Below are 12,226 nucleotides of genomic sequence, written 5' to 3'. Positions count from 1 at the left end.
GTGATACAACTTGAGTATTTCTTCAAGTGATTTGTATCATTAGACTGATGCAAATTTTGAAATTTTTGCTCCCCTATGCTTAAACAATGTCAATTATGATAATAACCATTCTCCCAAAATTTGAAGTGATTTCGAGGAAATTTGGTTGTGCACACGCCTTTTGAAGTTTATATGGAAATTACTATGAAAAAGGCAAACCTTTTGTATTCAGTCCTCTAACTTCTCGAAATAATAATCTATGTAAAAGTGAACATACTCTTCTCATGTGAATTTTTCCCAGCTAGAACTTTGCTGAAGACCACATTTTGATTGGATGTAGGGATAATTTGTTATCATTGATAATAAAGTCTAAATAATGCTGAGATGATCATTCAATTACTTTTAGAGCAACACTGCATTTTTGCTGTAGAACATAGTAGCCTGGATTACTTCGATCTATTCTACCCGCCAGGAGCACCACTGTTGCCTGCCGAGCAGTTGGTTAAGCATACAAAATGCAAACCCACTTTATGATTATGAATAGCAATTTATCCTGACGTTCAATCGAAATGTGGTCTTCAGCAAAATTGTAGCTGAAAGGATTTCACATGAGAATAGTTTGTTCACTTCTCCATCAAATATTATGCCGACGAGGTAGAGGGCTGAACACAAAAGGTTGGCGTTTCCATAGTAATCTCCATATAAACTTCAAATGGCGTGTGCACAGTCAATTTTTTTCCGATTCACTTCAAAATTTGGTAGGATGCTATTTACCATAGTAAAAATCGGCCTAGGGGAGCCAAAATTTCAAAATATGCATCACTCTAATGTATCATATTTCCCTTGGAACACATAGCAAACTTAGGGACATCGTGTAGAGGAAGCGATGTAGCTTTCATTTGAAGCTGAAAAAATGGCAGCCATCTTGAATTTCGTCAGAAAAACTGTTTTATTAACCATTGTTTCTACGATGCTCGTGTTGAACCATCTGAAAAAAGAGCAAAATCTGAGTAAGATAGGCTACAAAAACTAGGTTATCAGTGGTATGAAATGAACGATTTTCAAAATCATGTTTACGATTTTGACGTACATGGCAAAGGTGATCGATGCGAACATAATTGATTGTACAGTAGAAATAAGTTTTTAATCGTTTTTTTTTTTCTTCGAATCGAGCCTTAAAATTAAACATGTTGCATACTTACAAGTTGGAAAACTCATTCTACTATTTTAAATGAAGAGGGCGTCGAAATTCCAGATAGCCGCATTGACATATATTTTTACTCATAAGAATATGTGCACATATTCTTTACTTGACCCGAAAAAAAATCAACGAACAAAAATTTGTTTCTATGATTGCAAAAATGATGTTTAATTGCATTCGCCACATACCTAAGTGAAAATCGTAGAAAACGATTAAGCAAATCCTGCATTTCATAGGGTAAATAAATTGCTTACATAGTTTTGGTGGCCTGTCTCACTTAGTTTTTTCTCAGCTTTCTTATTATGATCTCAGAATTCAGAACCAGCGGTGCGCTAGTGATTAACAAACGTTTTTTTTGTCGAGTTTCAAGATGGCGAGCTTCGTGGCCGTGCGGTTAGTTTTACCAAGCCTTTAGCCGCATCGAGTCAATGGATATGAGTTTGATTCCCACTTCAGTTCGGAAAACTTTTCGTCAGAAATGTGTTTCGACTGTGCCACTGGGCGTTGCAGGCTAGTCCGTTGTCTGGTGTGGTGATTCTTTCAATGGGCAAATCGTCCACTGGAAGCATTAACGTGTTGGTGTCTTAAAAAAAAATCAAAATGTCTGCCAAAATTTGTTAGCTTTGAATGAAAGCTACAGCCTTTCCGTTACACGATGCCACTAATCACGGTGCTCCCCTGACCGTTATTATCAGAAAAAAATCTCCATCAAAACTGTACTAACCAGTCGTTTTCTATTGTTTCTAAGTTACATGTCTGGGCAAAATAAAAAAATCGTAGAGCCGGTTTTGAAGTTACGCCCTTCGGAATATATAAGGCTACCAGTTCGAAGGAAATATGAGATATTCGAACGGTTTTTCATTGGCCGTGAATATCAGAACAAATAAACTATCCAAATTTGGTTCAAAGTTGATTTGTTCAGTTATTTGTAACCGCTTGGGTGAACTTTTAATGAGAAAATAGACGAAATTTGGAATTACGCCCTTTTTGAGGTGTAACCAATGAAAACACTTTTTTTAAATAGAATAATTAGACATTCTAATACTGTTGAGCATGTTCAAATGTTTTCAATGACACATTGCCCTTACATGCCACAAAAGTCTTTCACTATCAACTAATTTTCAAAGGCTCAAGCCCTGTAATTAGTAGCATTGTGACATGCAACTTAGCTGTAGAAATCGACTGGTGAGCACAGATTTGATGGAGATATTTTTTCTGGTAATAACGGTCAGGGGAGCACCGTGACTAAGTTTGTTACCCTTTTGATGCTTTCGATTGGTATATTTCGCACTGAGGGATTTTTATTTTGGCGATGCAGTCTTAGGAGCAATTAAAACGAAGACCTTCTTTCTGAAGTTACGTCTCCACTGGGACAGAGCCTGCTTCTCAGCTGTTCAATGAGCACTTCCACAGTTATTCACTGAGAGCTTACTATGCCAATGACCATTTTTGCATGCGTATATCGTGTGGCAGGTACGAAGATACTCTATGCCCTGGGAAGTCGAGAAAATTTCCAGTCCGAAAAGATCCTCGACCGGTGGGATTTGAACCCACAACCCTCAGCTTGGTCATGCTGAATAGCTGTGCGTTTACCGCTACGACTATCTGGGCCCCAGTACGTTCTATGAAACGTCTGGCATAGAACAAATTTTATCGTTTTAATTGCTCCTAAGACTGCATTGATGAAAAACTCATTAAGTTTTCTGCGTGCATGGAGAATATAAATGGGGCTTTTCTGCAAATTGCTTCCAAGTTGTCGTACAAGGGGTCTATAAATTTGAGTAAACCTCAACGACTATCGTCTAGTTTTAGCTAGTTCTAGCTAGTGAACAATGACATAAAATTGGAATTCTAACGATGTGTCGATGGCGACCTGATTGCAGCGGGGAATTGCTCATCGGCAATGTTGAAACGTGTCCCTCAACACTTTTAATGATCAAAACTAGAGAAATGATGAAAAATGTTTAAGTTTTGCCATGATTTTATCAAATCTGGACCACTGTGGACAATGTGGATATTTGCCGAATTTTTATCTTACCACACCATAGTTTCCTAAACTGGGGGCCACGACCACCTGGGAAGTCATGAGCCAATATCAGCGGAGGGAAAATATTCTTATCTCGTATTTTTATCAAAGACACTTGTCAACATCCCAATAAAAAGCAAGACAATAAATTTGAATTGCATGAATAGTTAGTTGATTTTGACGAAATAAATAAAATATTTAGGTCCATTTAATTTTACTGGGGTGTATTCACTTTAAAGCTATGTTAGTATGAGCATGGTTTGAAAGTATGCGACATGATTGTCACACGTTAGAACTATAGGAAAATTGGAAACCATTGCCTCTTCCCACAGGAAACTTATCTTACAGTTTCACTGTGGTGGCTAAAACTGATCTTAATGGCTAGTAGGGTCGTGCATTTGAAAAGATTAGGAGCCCATGTAATTCTCCAATTGCGAACGTGCATAGAATGGATGCGTGGCTACGGTCCACGGGAATAAACATCACTAAATTATCGTGATCTGGCAAGTGCGGTCAGCTAGGTTTTGGGTAGGTTACGTTTTGTAGGGCGCGTGAGAGACAAACATGACAGAGCGCAAATTTAACGCCCTGATGACCGTCCACTCGTTTAAATTTATGGGAATTTCCACAGCAGTGGGTGGAGTGTGAGCGACGGGATATTGTCTTTAGTCGACGGCATGGATTTCAAGGCGGAATTCCTATGAGAGGTTGATTAACCCTTGCGGCGATTTCGCAAAAAGTTTCGATATCGAATGATTTTACTTCTCATTTTCATGTGATTGAAAGCTGTTAAATATATCAAATATTATTACCAAACTGTTTAATTGTTGAGATTTCAATGGAATTAAACAATTAATATCGCGGATTGCATTAGGAATTCTGGAAAATTTTCAAAATGATGTAATTAAAATTCAGGATCCCACTACGAACTAGAATTTGACATAGATTGCAATATTTCTGAATTTTTGATAGAATGTTCTGCATTAGCAACTACATAAGCCTGAACTTCTCTGGAACAAGAATTATTGTTTTGCCAATTCATGTATTCTATTATACATTTGGTTGGGTAAATTCATGAATTAAATCAAAATTTACATGAAAATATTTTCACTGTGTTACGGTTGGAGAAAATATTACAGAGTATACATTTTTATGTAAAGTTTCTTGATATTGAACGAAAAAAAAACTGATTTTGATATTTATAAAATTAATCATGGATGCTGTCAGATAATATCAAGACATTATTGATCTTATGGAATTGGAAATAACTAGTACTTCAATATTTATATAATGGAAACGGACAACCTACCAGTTGTCGTACAGCAAGAATGTACGCATTTAAATCCTCGGATATTGTAGAGTGGGTCTTTATTTTCCATGTTGCTGTAGCAAGCACTGCGTTTATAATCTTTTTTTTCAAATATTGGCACAGCAGATCCAATTTTTCAAAACTGTTCGGCTCTCGAGTAATCATTTGTTGCAATTTCAAGGTAAAGATGCATTAATATCACACCTCTAATGTTCAATATTTTCAGTAGGGGTGGCCCATTTTGCATAAAAACTTTTCGCATTCGTATTAGGACGTTTTTCATAACGACGTTTGCCATATTGGACATTTCCCATAAAACCGTTTCAAACAAGAACAGGTAGCATTTTAAAGATGGCATATTATTCTCATTATGACAAATGGTCATTATGCCAAATGGCTATTACGCAAAGCGTCCTTATGTGAAAAGTCCTTATACATAGTACTTATGCGCAACGTTTTTAAGCGAAATATTCCTTCCTCTTTCAGTACAGAGCAGTACAATGTTCTCAAGATTTTTGCTATTAAAAATGCATCGTCTGGATTCCATTCTTCTTCTCATTTTAACGTTTCGAAAGAGATAAACAAAACCAGTTCATTAAAAAATTTGAAGTAAATCTTTTTGATTGATTATTTTCTATGATTATTATGTTGGTATCAATTTAGCATTTATAGTGGGACTGAACTTAAAGATGCTTTCCAACAGTTTTTTTTTCAGATCTTCTCTGGATTTGATTGATATTTGTTGAGTTACCACTGATAAGTGAAAATCAACTGATCAAACCAAATGGCTCTTTATAAACTTTTGAATGTCTAGAAGCATCTAAAAGGAATTCATGGTACTGTTACATTGAAACATTGCCGTCATTCCGACCATTACCATTATTGCGATTATTGCTAGTCATTTCAACGGATTTGCATAAGATAAGTGTTTTAATTTTCGCCCGGTATTCTAGTTTATTTAATTGAGGAAGCAAAATATCAAGGATGTCCTATCGTTTTGAAGATACTTTTAGTGAATCTATTAGTTTAGCAAAATGTCGTTCGTTGTAATTGGAAAGGATAATGGGTAAAAATTAAAAATTTTATGATCAAATGCCACAAAAATATATGAAAAAAATCCCCTGAATAAAATTGTTCGCTGTCATCTATGTCAAGATGTTTGTCCGTGTCTGCTTCTGTTTTCACAGCTTAACAACCGTGTTTGTGTTATACTATTACAGTGTATGTATTGAGTTATACTTATTCGTGTGTCAGTCCATAACTAACCCATCAGATATCTTCTGAGCTTCCGGTAAGTACCCCATTTCCCTGTATTTTTCGACTTCAATACACAAGTGCATCCGTGTGATCGCTTCACAGCTTCGCCGCATAGCATCGCATATCGCTCAGCATGTCAATCAGCCAGCGCCGCAATCGCTTCCTACGCAGTTTGTAGTCATTTCACTCCAAATGGGGAATGAACCGCCACTAAACCGATTGCTCGGAAAATTCTTCTTTTGCCACAACAGACCAGCAACAGCAACAGCAGCAACAACAGCAGCAGCAACTACCGACCCCGGTTCAGGGCTTCAATCGCTCCGCCACTAGCACTCCCAAGCACCATCCACAGGACCCGGCTATCGCCACCAAGCAGCCACTATTCGTTGCCGTAAGTCAGAGGAAACTGTGTTCTATGGTGCGGCTTATTTTTTCGAAAGCTTCCGAAACTGAAAGTTTTTGTGCTATACTGAATTCAAATCGCATACGAAGAGAAACCTCAGAGTTTGAGCCAAATGTATAATGATTTATAGGTGCCGCAAGCGACATAGAGGAGAAAATTCATGTTATAAAACATGAACTTCATAGAAGCTTACAAAACTTTGTTTTTCCACTAGTTTTTAATCTGTTAGCAATTTTCTCTTCAAAATAAAATTGTCGAAAAGTTAGTCAAACTTCAAATTTGTATTCACGCTGTTTAGAACCAATTAAATTATCTTTAAAAAGTGATAATATTTTGAATCGATTGAGTATTCTTGAAGTTATAGTCAAACAAAGTTCAATTATTTCGTGAAATCAGGGAACATTTGGAAAACAATTTTTAACTTTCTGTTCTACACAATTTCCATACATTTTAATTATGAAGAGAATGGTGTTAAAAGAATCATTTGTTGAAATAACTTAGATATGTAAACATGAAAACACTGAAGGTCATAAATTAAAGCTTTAAAGTTCACCTTCAACTCGCTCGCCACCTCTTAACCTTAATATTGTAGGCTCACAATCTATGTGTGATATGAATTTAATAGAGCAATAGAAACTTTCGGAAAATTGGCCGCACCCTACTGTGTTCTCTGTGGAGCGACTACTGAGGGATAATGTCCCATTTTGCATTGCAGCCCCTGAAGGACATCGCCGTCGTCAGTGGACAGCCGGCGCGCTTCGAGTGCATCGTCGCGTGCGATGCCACACCTGCGGTTCGCTGGACCAAGAACAACGTACCGATCGACGAAAGCGGCCAGCGGTACTATCCGGAATACCGGAACGGGCTGTGTCGTCTATCGCTGCCAGTTGCCTATGAAGGTTTGATATTGTTTTAGCTTGACGGAATCTATAGAATAGGGTAGCCCATAATCGTCAAACCCCCAATGACCGTATTGGGATCCCAGCATAGGGAAAGTGTACCAGTTATGGCCATAGTGGTTCCCTATTTGGCCATATGTGACATTTTGATAACTTTCACATTTTAAGTCTTTTTGAATGCTTTAACATCAAGATATATCTTAAATCTAAAAACTATAACACACAAAAGTTTTTAAAGTTTGAAGACATTAAAGTAATTACGTATGGCGAAATAGGGAACCACTATGTCCATAACTGGTACACTTACCCTATACTGTGAAAACTTGAGCGGAATTTGTCAACTATTAGACTTGAAGATTATCCTATCAATAGAGAAGTGACTGCAATTTTTACAGAAGTTTTAAGAGGTCCAGATAAACAAATTAGAAAGAAGTAACTGCTATACTATAGATGGCCACCCTACTATAGATTTTAGAAAAATAAATCGTTTAATTCAACTTAATCTTTTAGGTGACGCTGGCAAGTACTGCTGCTTGGCCGAAAACCACTTGGGTCACTCGCAGACCTGTGCCGATCTGACTGTGGTCGACAGCGACTGGAGAACGGCATCCGCCGTGACGGAATTTTAGTTTTTCAACATCAGAAATCAGGGAGAAATTAAGGAATAAAAAAATAGACACTCGACGAAATTCATTACAGCGTAAGAACTCAAAGAAGGAGACAGCGATCGACAGCTGAAAATTCGAAAACCTTGAAAAAAGAAAAGGAATTAAGAATCAGAACCAGTGAAAAACGAAACAATCAGCTAAGGAAACAGAATCAGAAATGGCAGCAAAATAACTAATTGAAACGAAAGAAAATATATTTGTTTTTATTCTAATCGTAAGCTTTTTCGTTTAAGTTAACCATATCAGATACGAATGGAGGGAGGAAGCAGAAGCAAAATTCTGAACGAGCTTCTTCTCCTAATGTAAAGTGTTGCTTTTACTCGTTGTCTATTTAGTGGTTTTCCAATTCTTGTTTTGTAGTTATTTATTTATCAAATGTGAGAAAAACCCATCAGTTATTAATTTTAGATTATAATTTAAGCTCACGAATACTTTTTGCAACGATTGAATCAACCTGTTTATTTGACTGTAAATTATAGCTCACGCAACAGAAAAAAATTGCAAAACTATCACATAAAATCAACAAAAAAACGAAACTGAAACATTGATCGAATGAAAACAAAATTTATATTTTCATCTGGCTCATTTGTATCCCTCAAAAGATTAATTTAACCAATGCAGATATTTATTTATAAATAGATTTGAAATCAAATTCTAAATGAACTAGCTTTAAATGTTCTTTTAACTGTCTTACAACGTAGTTTGCTCATTTAATCGACCTCATTGACTCAACAAAAAAAAACTCATTGCTTTTCAGAAGGACCCCCTTTTTATCAAATTTATTAAAGGTTTTACACCACCGCGTAACTCATTGAATACAATTGAAAAAAAAACTGGAAATTATCAGAAATTATTAGAATAAATCGTTATGAAATAATATTGCATCGACTGGAGAGGAAATTTATGTAAACAACTGATTGATTGATGAAAATAAAACCGAGAGAGTAGTTATAGTCTGGAGTCCGAGGAAGAAATGGAGAGAAAGAAATATCAGTTGAGTTGTACGAAAATGGAGTCTCATGAAATCAACGTCAAAAAATTTCAATAAAATAAATCTTTAAAATTAAAAGCTATTAAATTATGTAAAAAAAGCAGATTGAAACACCTGTATATTTTGTGCCAAATTATTAGGTTTTAAGTGGATCACCCACTACTGGGAAAATAAAACGGGTGTAGCCTTAGATCATGAGAATATACATCAGCTCCAGCTTTACCTTCAAGAAAATACGGGAACCCACTACTCATAAATGATAAGAACAAAAAAGCTGATATACTTCGATGTTAGGCCCCAAGTTTGCTAAAGGCTACCCAAAAGCCATGAAAACTTTCTTGAATCTAAACCCAATTTGAAGTTCCCAGGAAAGGTTGGAATCTAGAACGACTCTAGCGTAATTATCTGATCATTCACCTTCTTTTCAGAATCAAAAAGATGCAAAGGTTGAATCCCATCACAGTTGTGTATACCGGGATGCATTTCAAAGTAATATCATGCCAAAATTGGCGATATACCAGATAGCAAAACTGCTAACAAGTATTTTTTTCAAAACATGTTTGATAAACTCACTTTTTGAACACAGCACGATAAATTCCCCCACTGCTCCTGGACAACTACAAATATTGTAAAGATTCTATTAATTCGATTCTCTTATTACGATATAACGAGCGGAAGCTTAAGATTTTTACCTACATTGAAAGGTATTCGTTTCATCAGCAGATGCTATATCTACTCATCCTGGGAAGTGTGTATTGAACAAACATTCTTAAACTTCTATATCAGAAGAAGTAAAGTCACCTTATGGATAACGCTTAATTTCGATTATTTGGAAACTCTTAGATTCTGCAAGGATTTTGTACAACCGGCTATTTACGCAAACTGGAAGAATGTGTACAATTTTTATTCAGCCGTACATTGTTACATCAATTAGTTTGATGAAACCTCGTTAACGATGTTACGCGAATTTACTCGGTACATGGCTGTCCTTTGCCGAGTGGTTACAAAGCAAAGCCATGCTGAAGATGTCTGGGTTCAATTCCCGGTCGGTCCAGGATCTTTTCGTAATGGAAATTTCCTTGACTTCCCTGGGCATAGAGTATCATCGTACGTGTGGCAACGATATACGAATGCAAAAATGGCAACTTTGGCAAAGAAAGCTCTCAGTTAATAACAGTGGAAGTGCTCATAAAAACACTAACCTGAGAAGCAGGCTATGTCCCAGTGAGGACGTTAATGCCAAGAAGAAGAAGAAGATGGCTGTCCAACTTCGACTTTGGCTTGCTCCCTAGATCTTTATTATTTTATCTATTTGGTTTTACATCAATTAGCTTTCTTGTTCCGACCGGATTCGTGGTGAACACCATCTTTACAGGGCTGTTGTCCGGCATTCTTCCAACATTCCCTGCCCAGCGTATCCTTCCAGCTTCGGCCAACTTCAGGATACTGGGTTCGCCGTAGAGTTGGGCGAGCTTGTGGTTAATCCACACACCGTTCTCCTGCACGCCGCCGAAGATCGTCCTTAGCACTCAGCGTTCGAAAACCCAAGTACTTGCAAGTCCACGTCTCATTCCCGTAGAGGACTACACATCGTGGATTAATCTTTGTCGACCACAGTTTCTTCTAGAGCCCATAGTAGGCACGACTTCAACAGATGATGCGCCATAGTATTCCCCGACTAACTTCGCCCGAGATCTTCACGCAGTTTTGCACACCGTTCATAGTTGCTCTTATCAAACTTGTGAGATTCCCGGCAAAACTGTTCTCGTCCATGATGTTCCATAGCTCTACACGGTCAATACTGTCGTATGCCGCCATGTTATCGATGAACAGATGTACGTAGGGACCTGGTACTTATGGCATTTCTGGTGAATTTGCCGTATGGAAAAGATCTGGCCCGTTGTCGAGCGACTGTCGATGAAACCTGCCTGTTAGCTTTCCACGAACTCGTTTGCTATAGGTGATAGACGACGGAGGAGAATCTGGGATAGCACTTTGTAGGAGGCGTTTAGGATGGTAATTGCACGATAATTTTCACACTCCAGTTTGTCGCCCTTTTTGTAGATAACGCCTTGCTTCCACTCCTCCGGTAGTTGTTCCGTTTCCCAGATTCTGACAATCAGTCGATGCAGACAAGCGGCCTGTTGAATGGCATCCTCAACTTCCTTCAATGTGGGAGCAGGTTGGTTTGCATTATCCGCCGTGCTGACGTAGTCACTTCCTCCGCTGTCGTGACCCTCTGTGACTGTGTTCTCCGTGCCATTCAGGTGTTCGTCGTACTGCTGATTCCACCTTTCAAGTACTTCACGTCCATCCGTCAAGATGCTTCCATCCTTATCCTAACACATTTCGGCTCGCGGCACGAAGCCGTTCCGGGATGCGTCAAGCTTCTCGTAGAACTTTCGCGTTTCTTGTGAATGACGCAATCTTTCTATTTCTACACATTCCGCTTCTTCCAGGCGGCGTTTGTTGCCCTGGAATAGGCACCACTAGATAATGATCAGAGTCAATGTTAGTGATAGGTTCTGATATCGATTGGAGAAGCGCTGTCCATCGATCATCGATCCAGATAATTATTCAGCAAGACCAAGCTGAGTGTCGTGAGAAGCAGGTCCTGTTCTAGTTGGGCCGTCACGTCAAAAAGTAGAAGAAGACGGTGTTTGAGTAAAGATTTCTAAAGTTTTGCGATATAACTATCAAATATTCAATGCCAATAGGGTCCTAAAGCCCAGTCCCAATTTAAGTACCAAACGCTTAAGTTTAGGCCAAAAACACAAGTTTACTCAATTTTTTTATGTTGTTAGTTTGTTTAAGTCCAAAAAATTTTGTTCATGTTATTTTTAGATATGATCCCACCCCGTAGCTTAAACTCAAATTTTGGGTGTATTTTGATTTCTGTGTCCCTTCTGAAATGTCAGATAGGAACAACCCCAGTGTTTAAACTAAAACCCATGTAGTACTTTTGTCGAAAAAGAGAACGTCAAACATGATCAAAAGTATCAAGGTTCATTGATGGACCCAATTTTTATAGTAAAGTTTAAAGGTGATATACACTCAGATATAAAAATAGTCACAGAATTACTACAGTTTATGCATTAATGACTATTTTCTATTGGCCTCTCTTTCATGCTACTGTGAATTTCTACGCTAAATATCGTTTCACCTGGGTTTAAACTTGGCGATGCTTCAAACCAGGCGAATTGACAAATCGGAATAAAATTTCCTGCAGAATAAAAGAGAGGCAGACAGAAAGTAGTCATAAATTACTAAAATTTAGTAATTCTGTGACTACCCGTGTTTCTGAGTGTAGTCGTTATTTGAGCGGAAAAAATTGCTAAAGCAGTTGCAGAAACATGCTCTTTTGTGTTATTAAATAAAACTCGTTCATCTTTTCAAGCCAATTCGTCAACGCGATGATTGAACTGATACATCGATACTATTCAAGCAGAGCATTACGTCGATCAACTCTTCTTTAACAAATACTATAAAGGTT

General features: G+C 37.6%; 1 protein-coding gene across 16 annotated transcripts in view; it reads left to right on the top strand.

Annotated features, from left to right (window-relative positions):
* Positions 1-12,226, top strand: part of LOC5566335 (titin) — a 446,003-nt gene that overhangs the window by 378,641 nt on the left and 55,136 nt on the right. For 15 of the 16 annotated variants that reach the window (XM_021841049.1, XM_021841034.1, XM_021841050.1 and 12 more), the window contains 3 exons: positions 6,024-6,163; positions 6,891-7,074; positions 7,585-8,693. The exons of the other annotated variant lie outside the window; for it this stretch is intronic. In XM_021841049.1, the coding sequence (XP_021696741.1) occupies positions 6,024-6,163; positions 6,891-7,074; positions 7,585-7,703 (443 nt within the window). In that variant the 3' untranslated portion in view covers positions 7,704-8,693. Of the gene's footprint in view, positions 1-6,023; positions 6,164-6,890; positions 7,075-7,584; positions 8,694-12,226 lie in introns of those variants that run through there. 16 annotated transcript variants of the gene reach the window in all.

Source organism: Aedes aegypti, chromosome 2, assembly GCF_002204515.2.
Source record: "Aedes aegypti strain LVP_AGWG chromosome 2, AaegL5.0 Primary Assembly, whole genome shotgun sequence".
Taxonomy (NCBI): domain Eukaryota; kingdom Metazoa; phylum Arthropoda; class Insecta; order Diptera; family Culicidae; genus Aedes; species Aedes aegypti.
This window is presented reverse-complemented; position numbering and strand designations above follow the sequence as displayed.